The sequence below is a fragment of the Myotis brandtii genome, unplaced genomic scaffold, assembly GCF_000412655.1.
Source record: "Myotis brandtii unplaced genomic scaffold, ASM41265v1 scaffold582, whole genome shotgun sequence".
NCBI classification, from domain to species: domain Eukaryota; kingdom Metazoa; phylum Chordata; class Mammalia; order Chiroptera; family Vespertilionidae; genus Myotis; species Myotis brandtii.
Genome location: NW_005370187.1, coordinates 1,335,149 through 1,351,751, shown reverse-complemented (window position 1 = coordinate 1,351,751; position 16,603 = coordinate 1,335,149). Strand labels below are relative to the sequence as shown.

Genomic DNA, 16,603 nt, shown 5'->3' with positions numbered 1-16,603 from the left:
AGCTGATCGATGTTTCTCTCTCATCGATGTTTCTAACTCTCTATCTCTCTCCCTTCCTCTCTGTAAAAAATCAATAATATATATATATATTAAAAAAAAGATATAATCGCAAGTGCCCAAAACTTTGTTTTGTCCCCGATAGAATCCTAAGATTCTAAATAATTCTAGGAACATAGTAGGAGCTCAAGAAATATTTGTTGAATATTGGATAATATTGAATTTGTTGCCAAATGGACTTTTATATGAGGTAAAAATGCAATCTCTGAAGCATTTGTAAAATACAGAACTAGAACCCATCTTTTTCTCCTAATCTAAAATAAGAATCCCATTGTTAATTCGTGAGTTCTTTCCACTCCCAAGAAATAGGCTAAAATATTATACTGGGACATGAATTTTTGCATTAAATGATTGAAAGCAATTTTACTAAAGACAAAATTCTTATTCAGTAATCCCTTTCTCTCTATTATAATTTCTACTGGGAAGAAGCAATTCTCTGGAGGAGATTAAGAATAGAATTTACTGAATCACCCTGCTGTGCTGAGGGAAGAACCAACATGCAAATCAGGCTCTAACAGTCTTATGGGGAGATGGATCAAGTAGACAGGATATAGACATCAGGAAAGAGAGAATAATAAGGGAGGGCACTATAGCTATGTGCACTCTCTAGGCCTTAGTTTCCCCATTTATAAAATAAAGAAGGTGCCATTTATAAAATAAAGGGGTTGGGCATGTCCATATTCACTTCTCTCTAGCTCCACTCTAGAGTTTTGATTCAAACAGAGTGTAACTCCCCCTTGCTGGATTCCAAAACAATGTCTAAGATGATTTGAAAAGATTTTACACAACTTAAATGAAATGCATTAATTGTATGTGGTTCTCTCTGGCTTCTCTCCACCTCTTTATCAGGGTAATGACAGAACGAGGGTACAGGTGGGAGAAAGGATCTTAGTGCAAATTCTTCCTTACCATCAAATAGTGATTATCACTAAACTCTCTTACTTCTCTCCATGGAAACTTCCTAACAATACTCACCCAATTTTCAATGCTACCACCAAAATAAAAACTACACATAAAAGCAGAAAAATGTGTATTCTACCTGCAAAGAGCATGTGTGTCGGTATGCCTGCATGTGGGTGAGGCTCTGTGTTCCCTCTGTCATATTGAGTTTAAAACCTGCTTTTTTGCTGTTTGCTAATTCGCCCTGGGAAGACTGAGCATTTGCTTTTTAAATATTCTGATTCAGAAAAGCAGGTATGATATTCATTATGCATGCTTTAGAAAAAAATTCCATTATCACAAATGAACTTCCTTTTAGACACCTTTCTTTTCTCTTGTCTGTCTCCAGTCAAATATGCAACTATAATCATCATTAAAGGAGGAAAATCTCTCTCATTCTTATAATAAAGTCCATATGGCTCTTGAACAGGCAATCCCATTAATTTCCTAGAAGTCACACTTTCTATCACTGAAGATTTTAATGACCATTTCTATCCCTAGTCCCACTCCCTACTGTAAATGTTCTTGCCAATATTTGAATGTCAGTGGTGACAAGAAAGGGCTGTCTCTCAGTTCTTTTGGAGATAATTCAGAAGAGGGCATTGTAGTTCAGCGTCCACCCCTCAGTATCTGGCATTGAAGGCAGGTGTTCACTATTTCAGACCAGAAAAAGAGAAGGGAGGAGGAAGGAACTAACAATTATTGAAAAATGTCATGTGCCAGGCATATGTTATCTCATTAAATCCCTAAGTAATCTCTTTAAATAGGTGCATTAATACTTTATAGATGGGCAAAACAGAGGCCCTACGAAGTTAAAAATCTTGTTAAAGGTCATTTTGGCAAAAAACCACATGGAGACCACATACTGGCTTGTAATTTTGTGATCATTTCAGAACAATTTTGAGAGCAAGCCTTTGGGGTCAGAATGCCTTTCTATAATCCTTAAATTGCACCTAATGGCTACTTTAGCCACAGTAACCATAATAGATGAAGATTTATATCACATACCGAGGTGCATAAAACCTTCAAAAATAGATTATTAAATCTTTTAAACACCATAAGATTGCTCTTTTATAAATGACAGTTTTACCAAGACTCAAAGAGGTTAAGAAAATTTCCCAAGGTTCCTTCTCTGGAAGCCCAGTGGTCTTGTTACTTTGCTGGAGAACACATCTGAACACAAGACCTGCTCCTCTGAGTCACAGCACTGTACTGAAACTTCTGGGACCCCTGGGGTCACCTTGAGGCAGTTCACCTGGGCCAGAGCCAGGCCACATCTCTCCACTAGAAGGGATCTAAGAGTTCTGCTAAGGCTCAGTTTCCCCTCTGCACTCTCTCACCCACCAAACTCCTGCTCCCGAAATTAGAGCTGTTTGGCTAAACAGGACTCCCAGGGGACTTGGTTGGAGTGCTGACTTCGTGTTCACCACATCGCCAGAATGGACTGACCAGGCAGAAACAATGCAAACCCGGATTGTCTGTCAGAAGGATGCACTCACTGGCAAGCTGCACTAGGGGGCAGCGAGATGCCAGGAAATGCACAATATTCCACTAACCAAGAGCAAATTGTTTCCTGTGTCTAATTAAATGTTGCTCTGCAAATTTAATTTCTGAATCTTTCTCTTAGTAGTTTAGGATAGATGTAGAGTCCACGTCTCTACTAACTGGCAGCAGTTTTAGAAATAGGAAAATTTTTGTAAAAAAATCAAACACCAAGTAGACATGGCAAAATACTATTAAAAACACCCCTCCACTCGTATCCCACCAACACGCAGTTAAGCAAAAGCCTTACATTTGAGTTCACCAGGCAGCAAGAGAAATTTAGTCTAGAGGCTGACCCTGGGGGAGGAAAGAAAGCAGGGTGCGGACAACCTGATTCATCACACGAGAGTCCCGCAGTGCTCCTACCTGTGGGCGAGTTTGTTTAAGAAAGTTCAAAAAGTTTGGGTTGTAATTAGTAGCATAAGCCTAGAGAAAGAAAACATTAATCATTTTAGGAAAACTTCCCTGGATGTATCCAGTGGTGAAGGAAGAGGGCTTTAGTCGGGCACACCTCAGACACCTCAGGAAGTCGGGCTGGCTCTCGCTGCCAGGAGGCATCCACTATACATGTTATTGCTGAGTCTTGCCCTCTCGTAGTTATTGATAAAGTCATTCAAAGGATGGAATGAAGTCATGTATGGACACAATCCATTACCTTTTATTTACTTTACCAGTCTCACCTAATTTGAAGCCTGGCAGGAGGGCGTCTGAACCCAAACACTTACATACTGGTCTCCTAAGGCAAGAAAGCAGTCATGGAAATGCAGACAACCTGGCTGTCTCATATAAGCCCACTGTCCCAGAGACATAGCGTAGATTGATAACTATTTTTCTTTCATATATTGTAAATTCTCCACATTTTATTTAGGCATTCCTACATTCTAATATAATTACAACAACCCTATCAAAAGCAAGTGAACAGTAGCTTTGGTGTGACAGGATGGAGATTGCTTCCTTCTATTAGCACAAACATCAACAGGTACTGGGAAGGTAACTGGAGGCCAGCACGCTCTCCTCTGCTGCCTTGGCCCTGAAAGACCCGGGATGGGAGCCCCACAGTCCTCTATTCAGGACTCCCCTGAGCCTGACGAGCTGACCAATAGTGGTCAGCACCTGTATTTGAAGAAGATTTGTGTAAGAGCCTCAAGAAAAATCAATGCAATGAAGAAGTCATGCTTTGTTAAGAGTTGTTTAACACTGTGCAGATATGCAAACCTGTACTTTATTGCAATACTCTGCTGAAAGGATAGCCCTTTTGTTAAGTAGATGTGCTGCCAAATGGACAGGGGATTTGTGAACGTCTTTCTCATACTGGGTTTTTCCTTCAAAAGGAGTCTTGGATCTCCATAAGCAAAGGAGTGTTAGTATGGGCTGTTGGCCAGCAAAAGAAATATTTTTATTACATATAACTGGCTGCTGCTATAATTGCATTTGTTAAAAAGGAATTCTAACTGTAAAATAAGTTGGAAATATAGGTTAAAAGTGTTATCCTATATGTTATCCTATATAATAAAACCCTAATATGCAAATTGACTGAATGGTGGAACGACGGGTCGCTATGATGCACACTGACCACCAGGGGGAAGACACTCATCACAGGAGCTGCCCCCTGGTGGTCAGTCAATTTGTAAAATACTTTTCTCTTTGGTAACAATATTGTTAACTGATATATTTCTAAAATACTTTAGATCCTTGGAAGAGGGGCAAAAATCATGAACATGGGATTTTTATTTAAAATTCTACAGGTATATAATTTTTGGAGCTCTGGGAGAGAATGTGAGAGTGTAGCACCTGGTGCAGGTCTGTCAGAGAAATCAACCCATCACCAACATGAAAGGACATTGATTAGATCCAAAAAGAAGTGCAGAGCTGACAAAGGAGAAAGTGAGCTCTGAGGAGCCACACAGAGGACTGGGCACCAGATGAATTTTCATTAGAAATAGGACCTGTTTACTTGGCTTCAAAATATTAAAAAGTGGATCAGATGTTTGGTACTTGGATTGTGAATATTAATCTGATTAATTTTATGGACCTAGACCTAAAATACAGATGTTAGGTAGGGCTAGTTCTTAAAAACAAAAGCAAAGTGATTGAAGTTATTTTTGGTAGAGAGCCTTAAAGCACCCCTCTCTCAGATAAGATGGCCCCCCTGGCCTGCTGCTTGCTATGTTCTGACTCCCCTAAAGCCCCTTACAGGACTTTCCAGAATCCAGATCCTCTTTCTCCTGGGTAGAATAAAATTTACTCTCATCCCCTCCTATTCAGCGCAGGGCCTTAATAGTTGATTTTGGTAACTGGATAAATAACTATCCCCAAAAGTTTTAGTGAAGAGAAAAAACAAAAACTTTTAAAATTATTATTTCTCTCTATGCTATCTGCATTTTCTAAAAGGGATCCCAGTGATTCCTGGACTAACTCAAAGGGTTGTTCTGTAAATGATACTTTAGGCAGGGGGCTGGGGCAGTGGAAAAGGTTCCCCTAGAATCCTCCCATCTAGACAACTTCCAGTTTCCCCATGTGCCTGACATAGAGTAGCATTCAATAAATGTGTCTTGAACTTAGCAGCCAAAACCACACATTACAGAGAATTTTACACATGTTTAGTATGGGAACGCCAACTAAGTATGTGGCATTTTATCAGCTACACTCAGAACTTTGAAAGGAACCATGTCTCTGAATCACCAAGCATTTCAATTAAAGAAAGAGTGTATTCCTTGGGTGCTTACTAGTAGACAACACTTCAATGTCTTATATTCAGTGAGGAGAACTCAGCAGTCTCAAAGCATCTTTACTGTGCATGTACACACCACTGGCTTTTTTTCCTTGTCCTCATAAATACTAAACGTGATCCCTTATTAAAAGTACTGAAGTTCTTGTGTAAAGATGCAGAACTCTGAAGTGATATAAAAGTCTGCCACTTAGTTTCTTAGCCAAATGACCTTGGGGCTACCATTGTGACTCAGTTTTGTCATTTATAAAAGTGGATGTAATAATACAACCGTCCAAAGGTGGCTGAAAGGCATCTAGATTAATTTTGTATTGAAAGCTTTATGCAAAGGTGAAATAGTAACATATGCAAAAATATTCTAATTTCCCTTAGAAAATTCTGCAAAATGGGTTAAAGAGGTGATTACTTCTGTAATTTTGAATTTGGATATGTCCTGAAGATCTTCTGTGGACAAGTTAATCTCTGAGTTAGGCTCTTTGTTTTTCTTTCGTGTTTCAGAATCCTTGGCCCATCCCACCAGCCCAGCACATGAGCCTAATTCTGTTTGCTCCATGCATCAGAGAGTTTTAAGACAGCTATTAAAACACCACATGGAAAAGCTTTGTAGGGAATTCTACTCCACAGAGAAACCACAGAAACCACTACACACCTTAACTATCTCCCCACCCCCACGAGTTGGCTAAAATTATGGGCTCCATTATGTTAGTGCAATCCAACCAGTTTTATTGCTCGGAGCAAAATCTGAGGTCCAAAATGAACTTCAGAACATAAAAAGTAAGGCAAACCTCAAAAGGAAACAAGCTTCTTTGGGTTTTCAAACAAATATTACATATCAGAGACATTTTTCTAACAGAGAAGATCAAGCAAAGCCAAGAGGAGTCCTGCTAATTGCTACACAAATGTAAAATTGGAATCAGGGACTCACCCAAAAAAAGATCTCTTTTCATCATCAGATATTAAAGGCTAAACACTTTCATCAACTCCTTCCTCAGACATGGGACCTTCTTGTGCCTTCCTCCAGTCTCCAAGTGTTGAGTTACTATCTTCCACATGAAAATTAAGATACATTTTCAAGATTCAATATTATCTTAATATGACTAAGGGAGTTTGAAAGTAAGCAAAGTTACTTCAAAATAACTGCCTTAAAAGACCTTTTCCTGTGCAGGCTACTTAATATCAGTCGCTCTGACTGGCCCATCAAGGGAGTTAGGATGTGCTGCCTCCAGAGCTGGTTCTGTGTAGCGATGCTGACCTTTCCAGCTGCTCCAAGAAGGCAAGAGGCAGTGAGAACTGTCTCTGAATGAGGATGTTAGAATAAGACCCCCATTGACAAGTGAAGGGTAAAAAGTATTGATCTATATCAATCAATCCTAGCAGGAGGGCTGATTAGAGTGTGGGTGGGTGGATGAGGCAGTTCCTGAGATGCTTTTCCTAGAATGCTTGTGATTTTCTTCAGACTTCCTCTGAGCTGTCACAACTTTAGGGAAGGATTTCTTAGGAGGCAGAAAGAAGGTGAGATGGAGAGAGCCAGGAGGGAAGGTGTCTCTAGCTGAGGGAGTGGTGTATGTCGTCAAAGCAGTGAGAAGGTAACCAGTGACCTTAGCAAGCCCAGTTCCATGTGAGTGAAACTTCTTCCTGCTCATTCCTTCACTCCTGCAATCCTGTCCACCCTCATAATTCACACATCTCCTTTACAATATGAACCTCATTTAAGAACCATGTGACCAAATATTCCAAGTTAATGATTATGATAAATTTCAAGCCATAGATCTGGCTATGGTTATTATTTTTTCCCAATTACTCAGGTACATGGAGTCTATTTATTGGTTACATCAGGGCAGTAATTCATTGTAATTATTCTTCTCCTACTGATTCCCTAATACAGTCCTTACAATAGCTCTTTCAGTGGTGCAATGAATAGAGCACTGGATTTAGTATCAGAAAACCTGATTATTAGTCCTGATTCCAACCACATGGAGTTGGGAAAACACTCAAGTACTCAGAATCTGGACCTTAGCAAAATAATTCAGCAGAGTCATTCCTTCACTCACCCAATATTAACTGAGGAGTTACTATGTTCCAGACATTGAAATGGTCTTAGAAATAGAATGCATACGCATAAGGCATAATCACTATCCTTAAACAGCATCAGCTTGGGGAAGAAAATACAGAAATAAAGGTGAAAAAAAGATTACAGGTAAAAGTACTTCATAGCTACAAAGCCAAGTATCCATTTCTATTATTATATTATTGGCCCTAATTTATTCACTAAGAAGTAATGTTTGCTATTTGGGAATCTATGTTGTATGTATTACCCTGGAAATGGAGAAAGCAAAGATGAATAAGATAAGAGCAATTAAAGGAAATGAACTAAATCTGTATATCTCACTCACCATGGACAGACTTCAAAACATAAGATTGAATTAAAAAAGACAAGTAGCAGAATTTATAAGTGTAATCATGGAACCATTTGCGTAAATTTTAGAAATCATACAGTAAACAATACTATGTATTATTCATGAATAGAGACTAACAGATACATAGGCAGAGAGGATACACATGAAATTCATGACAGTGTTTGCATCTGGGAAGGGAGAGAAAATGAATGGAACACAGAATGGGGGTAGGGACAAAGTGTGTTTTAATTGTTTACAGTGTTTTTTGAATAAAATAATTAGCAATTTTCAATTTTTAATGATGGCACACATGTGCTTGTTGTTATCCTTTGTGCTTTTCTGCATTTAAAAAAGTAATGGATGCCGAAACCGGTTTGGCTCAGTGGATAGAGCGTCAGCCTGCGGACTGAAAGGTCGCAGGTTCGATTCCGGTCAAGGGCATGTACCTGGGTTGCGGGCACATCCCCAGTAGGAGATGTGCAGGAGGCAGCTGATCGATGTTTCTCTCTCATCGATGTTTCTAACTCTCTATCTCTCTCCCTTCCTCTCTGTAAAAAAATCAATAAAATATATTTAAAAAAATAAAAATAAAAATAAAAAAGTAATGGAAAGAATTCTCTGCTCTCAAGACCCACAGTCCAGTATGGAAAAGAGATGTATGAACAGTTATGGGGTAAGGTGATAGGCATTTGGCAAGACCTCATCTCTCCCTGTATCCTAGAAAAAGTCTCATGGCAGATGCCACCTGAAGAACAGTGGAAGGAGTCCTCTGTCTGCTACTTATCCAGTTTCTGTCTACACAGTGGCTTGACTTGCATCTCAGAAGAGCAAGGCTTTCTTGCTTAGGTTTCCTCCCCCTTTTACATTTTCATCTCAATACATTCTCCCCCAATCTTAAGAACCAGCTCTTCTCTCTAGGGCTTTTGTACTAGAGAAAATGATCCACTTTCCTTTGACCTCTTTTACCACTTTGTCCCTTCAATTCTCCATCTCTCCTGCTCCACTTTTCAATCCCTTCCTCCCCTCCCCTCTCTATCCTCTTCCACACATACATAGCTATCTGCACTAAGTCCAAGTCTCCCCCTAACCATTTCTCACCCCTGGGTGAAGGCAAAAAGAAGGAAGGTTAGTGTTAGATTATGGGAGGTGAAAAGATGAAACTAAAATAGAGAGGGAGAAGTAATAGGAATCCCTGGCCAATCTGATATTAGCAGAGAAGGTACAAGGATGATTTCTAACTTCAATGAACAGGATAGTAGGCTTTTGTTGTTTGTTTGTTTGTTTGTTTTGTTTTTATCTTTATTGTTGGAAATATTACAGATGTTCCCCCTTTTTTCACCATGTGTTTGAAGAACATGTGTAAAATCCATATGGAAATATATAAAAGAGTAATTATTATAATAATAAATCTTTACATCAGGTTAAATAGAGTCCCACATTCTTCCATATACTTTATTTGATTTTCATGCCATTCCAAAAATATAGTAATCATACTGATTAATAATTCTAATTACTAAACAGCTCCTCCTTATTGAGTGCCTACTAGTCCTCCCTTCAGCAATGTTACCTGAGCCCCTCTATATGTCAGGTCCTGGCAATATATCAGAGAGCAAAATAAATTCCTGCCCTCCTGAACTTCCCTCATATAGAGGGAAACAGACAATAATGAGATAAATGTAAAGTAGAAAGTCAGGAACCAAATCAAAGTAGGTGGACAGAGGGTGATGGTATAATTTAACTGGGTGGTCAGGGAAGGAGATACCTGAACAGAATCCTAAAGGAAGGGAGGGAGTGGCTATCTCGGGAAGGGTCATTCTGGGCCGAGGGCACAGCAAGAGCAACGGCTCTGAGGTGGCAATGTGCTTTCTGATAGATTTGAAGATCAGCAAAAAGGCCAGTGTGGTTACAAAAGACAGAGTGAAAGGGGAGTGATAGGAGATACGAGATGAAGTCAGAGTGGTTGGCAGAGGCCCACACACACAGGGTCTTAAAAGACCTAAAAGTCTAAAGGTTATGATGGAGCATTTGGACTTTACTCTAAGTCAGATGAATTAAAAGAACCACTCCGGATGCTGTATGGTGACAAGACTCTAGGGCAGCAAGAAAGGGAGAAAGAGAAGTTTCAAAGCTCATGAGCTACCTGTAACTTAGGCAGGAAATGATGGTGGCTTGGATTAGGGGCTAACAGTACGAGTGATGCCAAGAACATAGATTTTAGAACCAATAGCATTTACTAAAAATTGATTATGGGGTGCAGAAAAGGAGGAGAACACAATGAATGCAATGTTTTTGGTACTAATGACTTGCTGGGTGAATGGTGTCACCATTCAATGAGAAGGTGAAGACTTGGTGAAGAGCAGGTGTGAAGGGGGAATTCTGGGGTTTGGGTCTGGATGTGTGAAGTCTGAGATACTATGTATTAGATGCCTTTAATTCCTCTTAACAATCTTTTTAATATCTGTAAGGGAGGTATGACCACTGTCCCTGTTTTATTGCTACAAAAACGAATGCTTTGAGATTTTCTTCAATTTAAGTTCTGAGGATCAATGGATTATGACTAATTCTGGGGCTCAAGAGAGAAAACAGGCTAGAAGGTTGAGACAGTAAATATAGTCAATGAAATTAATTCAGCAGGCCACTATGTGCCTATCACTATTAGGTGCTGTAACCAGGAGGGAGGGAATTAAAAATATTAATCTTTTGCTACCCTCGAGGATTTGCAGAGATATAGTAGATATAGCACTGAAACGGTTGGGCCACAGCTCAAACAAAGATAGTGTGAACGATAAAATCTCTGAAGTAGTTTAGGAAGGAGAAAAGTCAGTGAGGGCCAGAATGGTGTGACTTGAGCTCCTTTTTGGAAGATATAGGGGATGATTTTTAATGAGGAGGAGTCACATGGAGGTGGGAGATCTTCAGGCCAGGAAACTTCGTGGGTACAGTCAGTGTGTGTGTTAGGGATACTACAGAGAGCATTACATTGGAATAGAATGAGATAAAGATGCATGAGCAGAGAAAGGCCAAATTAGGCAGGGCTGTGAAACCAGACAGAACATCTTGGATTTTGTCTTTTGGGTAACTGGGAGCCACTGATGATTTCTATAGCTAGAGCTGAAACATGGTTAACATTCACCATTTCTTACCTAACATTTTCCTCAGATGTTGCCAAACTTATATTGGCAACACATTTTACTTATATTTAATATTTTTCATTTTTAATAAAAATGATCACATGTAATATCTAGGTAGATATTTTAACATGCTAATTCCCTTTGGTTCCAAACTCATTCAAATAATACACTTTTGTCCAAAAAGAGAAATTATAATGTGAGGTTATGAAAAGTCCATTTCCCTCTTAACATTCCTCCTAGCAACTCAGTTGTTTTCATTGGCTTTTATTAAAACAACCTTTGTGTGAACTGGCAATTTGTTTTGTAAATATCAATGAAAGCATATTTCAGAAAACACAGTAATAAAAACCAACCCAATTTCAGAAATACGCTTGCTGCCAGACATCAGTCTTCAGCTCGTATTATAAGTATTTCCAGTAAGTCTTAAATACACATTAACATGAGAAGTAGCTTACTGTTTAAGATCAAAAAAGTTGAAAAATCCTTCACTGCCTCTCAAAATTGTTCAAGGGTTCTGTCCAATAAAATGTATTTCCCTTTTTGATAAACTACATTTATAATGGCTCAAGCACTTCAATTCAATTAAACATTTTTTTCATAAAAACCTGCTTAGATTCAGTTTATTATCATCCTTGTATCTATATATTCTATAAAAGCTTTATATATATAAAATATTTTGGATATTAATATTTCAGCTACACCTATCTTGAACCCTTATCCAATTCTAAACCTTTATAGGAATTATAAGCTTTGTTCAAGAACTCCAAGGAAATTCTATTTCAAATGTGCACAACTTAGCTATTGTCACTAAGCTACATTTAATACCAAAAAATATTATTCCTCAACTGCAGTATAAGAAGGAGGAACTATTAACTAAGTATTTTATAAAATTGATTTCAGAGAGGAAGGAAGAGGGAGAGAGAGATAGAAACATCAATGATGAGAACCATTGAGCAGCTGCCTCCTGCATGCCCCCCACCAGGGATCAAGCCCTCAACTGGGGCATGTGCCTTAACCAAGAATCAAACCGTGACCTCCCGGATTATAGGTCGATGTTGTTCAACCACTGAGCCATGCTGGCCACCAACTAAGTATTTTAAAGAACTTTCACTTGAATGCCTCGTAGTTGGCAGGTGAAGTGTCTGGGATAAGTGAAATGAATCTGCACAGTTCTTTTCAGGGCACTGTCACAGTCATCTTATGTATCTGCTGGGATGAGCTTTTCATCTTCATAGCAAGCCTTTGAGGTGGATATTATTATCTCCATTGACAGAAGGAAAATAAGGCTCAAAAAAGGTAAGAAAGTTGCTCTAGGTCACCTATTATTCATTTCAGAATCAGAATTCAGTATCTAGGTCTGCCAGGACTGTCTTTAGCAGCTCATTGCCTCCTTCACATGTCTGTGCTACAGTGAGGAGACTGTTTGCCTAGAGCAATTCAATTTGATGCTTAGATGAGGCCAGATTAAAGAAGATGAAGAAGCCAGGATGATTAGCTTGAGACTGCAGTGGTCATTGATAGTCTGTGAGCTGGGAGTGAGCATGGTGTGAGAAGTGTTTAGGAAAAATAAGTTGCTCATTGGTTTTATACACAGGAACAGATGTTTCTATAGTGAGTATAGCTACAGGATTCATGTAAAACATCAGGAATCAAAAAATGAAGGCGTGGGGTAGAATGGGGCATGGGAACAGAGAACAGATTGCAGTGAGAAACGATAAAGGAAAAATCAAGAGGACTTAGAGGCAGACTGAATGATTCATAGATGACCTCTGACTCATAGATAAGCTTTAGTGACTGTGAGAATTATAGTGCCACATCTGGAGACTTGAAAGACAGAGGTGGTCTAAGATTTTTATGAGCCAGGTTTTGGCAGGCATGACCAGAAAATGCAGCATACCTCCAGGTAGCAGAAGAAGTCACATTTCTGAACTATTTTTAGAGATAGGAAAATAATTTTTTCCTAATCAAGACACTCACATTTTTATTTGTCCTGCTTAAATGATCTCAGAAAGAAGCCAAAAAGTTGAAATAAAAAGAAAATGCTATAGCCTGTCTCTCTTCTAAATGTTGTTTGTGAGAGACAGAGGATGACAAACAGATGGATAAAGTCTAGTTTCAGGTAAAATCAGTACACTTTCCATATTTATTTATTGGTTTTAAGCAACACTTTGATCTCAAATTTAAGTACTAATCAAATAACTTTTCATTATACATTCCCTAAATAACTTGTTCTATTCTAATAATACCTACCTCATAACACTATTTTGGGGATTTACATAAGATCAAATATGTAAAATTTTCTTTGATTGCAAGGCTTATATAAAATGCTATAATTGCATATCATAACTTAATCTTGTGTTAAGGAGGAAGGAAGGACTAGTGAGAAAATCTACTATCTGGTCCCTCATGTGCTAAATCACTACATCTTTGCACTAGACCTTGAAATACTTGGATCTTCAGTTTTATAAAAGGAACACGTTAGCTAGATGCCCTGGAATCTCCACTACTGAGTATTGTGAAGAAAAGCCCTACTATGTATAGTATCAGCTTGTGTCTTAGATGTAAATATTACTACCTTTATGAAAAGAGGAAACACATTGATAATAAAAATAAAGAAATTGGGGAAAGACCTCATGAATCTCAGTAAGGACACATTAATATATTGTAATAGATTTTTCAAATATTTAAAAACATGTAGAGATTTATGTTAAAGAAGAATTGAAGGCTTAAATCAAGAAGTAGAGTGTCTAGTTCCTTAAATTGGGGATTAGGGGCCTGGCATTATCATTGCAAAATGAAATTAGTGCATTGGAACAGTGAGACTGGTAAGTGAAGGGGTGTGGATTGTCACACGCTTTCCCCCCTCCCCACCCCCTGTTACTTTTTAATGTTTTCTGTGATGGGTCACAGTAAGGAAGTATAATTGCTATGCCAATGGTGGGTCTCACAAGTTATGGCTGCCTTTTTGGTATACATGAAAATAAGACTTTAAACTAAGACACATGAAAAGAAATAACCATCCTCCGCTAATCTGAAAATATGAAAGTATTTAACAATTAAAATTAGCAAAATTCCAAACCAAACTCAATCTGTGTTATATCTAAATCAACCCAAACAAACTTTTGGGAAACCCTGGAATTCTGAAGAAGACATTTGGGGACAAAAGTCAATAATAAATTTTAAAAAAAGGATTTGTAGTTGGCTTCTGAATACTCTCATACTCTCTATGTTGGTATCATGCTACCACTTAACATTGTGAGGTTCCTTTTTCCTATGATGACACTTAAGTTCTGACCATAACACAAAATTCCAATTGAAACATATAGTTCAGCTATTTTTATTTATTTTTAATCCTCACCTGAGAATATGTTTTTATTTATTTTAGAGAGAGTGGAAGGGAAAGAAAGAGAAACATCCTAAAACTTTATAGGAACTTTGAAAGCAGTCAACTACCTAAAGCAATCAAGCAAATGCCTAGTCAAGAAGAATCCACATTTGATAACATAGAAAAATTTGTGATAATTCTTTAAAGTCTAGTGTAACTCAATATGAACATGAGATCAAAATTACTATTGATTTGAATTATTCAATCAGTAAATTCTAAAATCTGGCTTATGGAAGACTTGGAAATAGGACCTCCTTCTTCCACCTCCCAACACACACAAACACACACATACTGGAGTAGCAACTATATGAAGAGAAAATCTCTGAGAACTGAAGCAATAACATTTTTTGAGCACCAACTATGTGTGAAGCACTTTGCTAAGCCCCAGTGGGTAAGGAATTCACACATCCCCAGTCATCTTTAAACCAAATTCAGAGTCTATTACATTGGTGGTTAGGGCATGCCTCTGGGCATTGGCCTGCTGGGTTAATCTGGGAATTTTCCTCTTGGCTCAGACATGAAACCAAGATGAGAAAAAAATACGAGCTGAGGTGGAGCGCTGTTGTCATCCTCCTGCAATAAAAAAACCATGTATCCCAACAAATTGAAGGAGTTCACTCTTTGTAGTTGAAACTGCATATTACTTTGAGTTCAAATTCTTTCTATTAATATATAAGATTTATTGAAATTATATTGTTTGAGCAGGAGCAAGAAGGCAGAATATTATTTCAGGTTTTCAAGCCATAAGGAAAAATAGTGCCTTTAGGTTTTCCATTCAACTAGGAAAATTATAGCTTCTTATTTGCAACACTGAAGCTAATGCAGTGTCAGCACCTCCATCACACTCCGTTGTTCGGCAGTTTATAACTCAAGCAGAAATGTTCCCTCCAGCCCAAACTTGGCCTATACAATTGCAAAGAAAAATGGGGAAAATTATGTTGGCTAGTGTTGACTTAGAAAAGCAAAAGAGAGGGTGCTTTTACAGGGTATTTTGGAAAATATCTTTGAGAACTTGAGACTATAAAGGGGAATTACTGAGTTGACACCCTTTATTCCTAAAGTTACAGAAATCACCAAAAATTACATGATGCCATGTCAGCATCAGCAGTATCTTTACTTTCGTGAAAGTCTCCATCAGGTAGAATTACGTATCAAACAGAATTACTGTTTATAGAGAAAAAACACACAATTATAGTGGAAAATAAGGACAGATAGGTAGAAATTTCTCATAAGAGCCATCATTAAGTCTTCAGGTATATTTTTCCTTCAAGTACTACCTCTCTACTGAACTGTACACACACATGAAAAAATAAAAGAAACATTTTTTTCCAATTGGAAAAAATATGTTAGAATGGCAGGCTAGCATTTCCCAAATCAATCTTCCTCCTTCCAAATGTTATCTTGGACTTGGAATAAAGTTAGTGGTGAAGTGTATTTCCAGTGGCAGGTGACAAGAACTATTGGGCTGTCCAACTCACTGGAGGAGGGTGGGACCTAGTGGGTTCTGGGATGCAGTGCAATTTGAACTCATGTGGCAGGTGGGTTAGAGATTGCCTGGTGCCTCTGCAGCATCATATGAGTCTAGGAACCAATCTCTCATCACTCTGAGCTCCTGCAGTGCCTTCAAACTACATCCAATCTCTGATATCCTGGTACCTGGGCATCACATAAGAAAGGCATTGCTTCCTATGAGTAGAAGGCTCACTTGTACGGCACGAGTGAGTTTTCACCCAGCATTTATTAAAACCTTACAGTAGGCCAGGCTACAGTGACTTGACAGGATGATGTTCTCCAGGAGATGTCAGGAGGAAGTGACAGTTCATAAAGACAACTCCAGGACACCGTGGAGAGCCATCGGGGTGAAGGATCCCAGAGTGTCAGCGACACCTCTTCCCCACCAGGCCCTGTTTGAACTCACACTGACTCCCCTCTTTTTTCCTTAACACCCACTCTGTCAAACACTCCCTGTGGATGGGACCCTGGGTTTTGCGATCAGGAAGGACCAGGCCTGGGGAGAGGTACCAGGTCAGGTTTTCCCAGGGGCAGCTGTGGCTTCTGGAAGGGAGGGCGAGCCGGCTGTGTGGCCTGGAGGGTCAGATGGGCCAGGAGGACTCAGGGACTCCGCTCACCTGATTGAAGGGCGCAGCGATGAGCGATGGTTCCCAAGCCTTAGAATTGGTGCTGGCCTGCCCACCTTTCTCTTTCTTGGGTGCCATGCAAAGGGCGGTGGAGCACTGGCCTCTAAACTAGGATCAGGCCCAGAGCCAGCGTCCCTGCTGCCCTAGTAACCGAAGCCACAACGGCCAGTTTCTTAACCCCTGCAACTCCTGTCCCCAAACCGGTTCAGTGTTCCCCAAACCGGTTCAACCGCTTCCGTCACCATAGCAACCGAGTTTCCCGGCTAGGGCAGCTCGGAGGTGGGACT

At 39.2% G+C, this 16,603-nt stretch overlaps 1 protein-coding gene across 1 annotated transcript in view; it reads right to left on the bottom strand.

Moving 5' to 3' along the window:
• The window catches only part of SPAG17 (sperm associated antigen 17), a 133,081-nt gene extending 116,687 nt beyond the window's left edge, over positions 1-16,394 (bottom strand). The window contains exon 1 of the mRNA XM_014550113.1: positions 16,308-16,394. Within this exon, the coding sequence (XP_014405599.1) occupies positions 16,308-16,394 (87 nt within the window). The remainder of the gene's footprint in view (positions 1-16,307) is intronic.
• Positions 16,395-16,603: the final 209 nt, after the last annotated feature.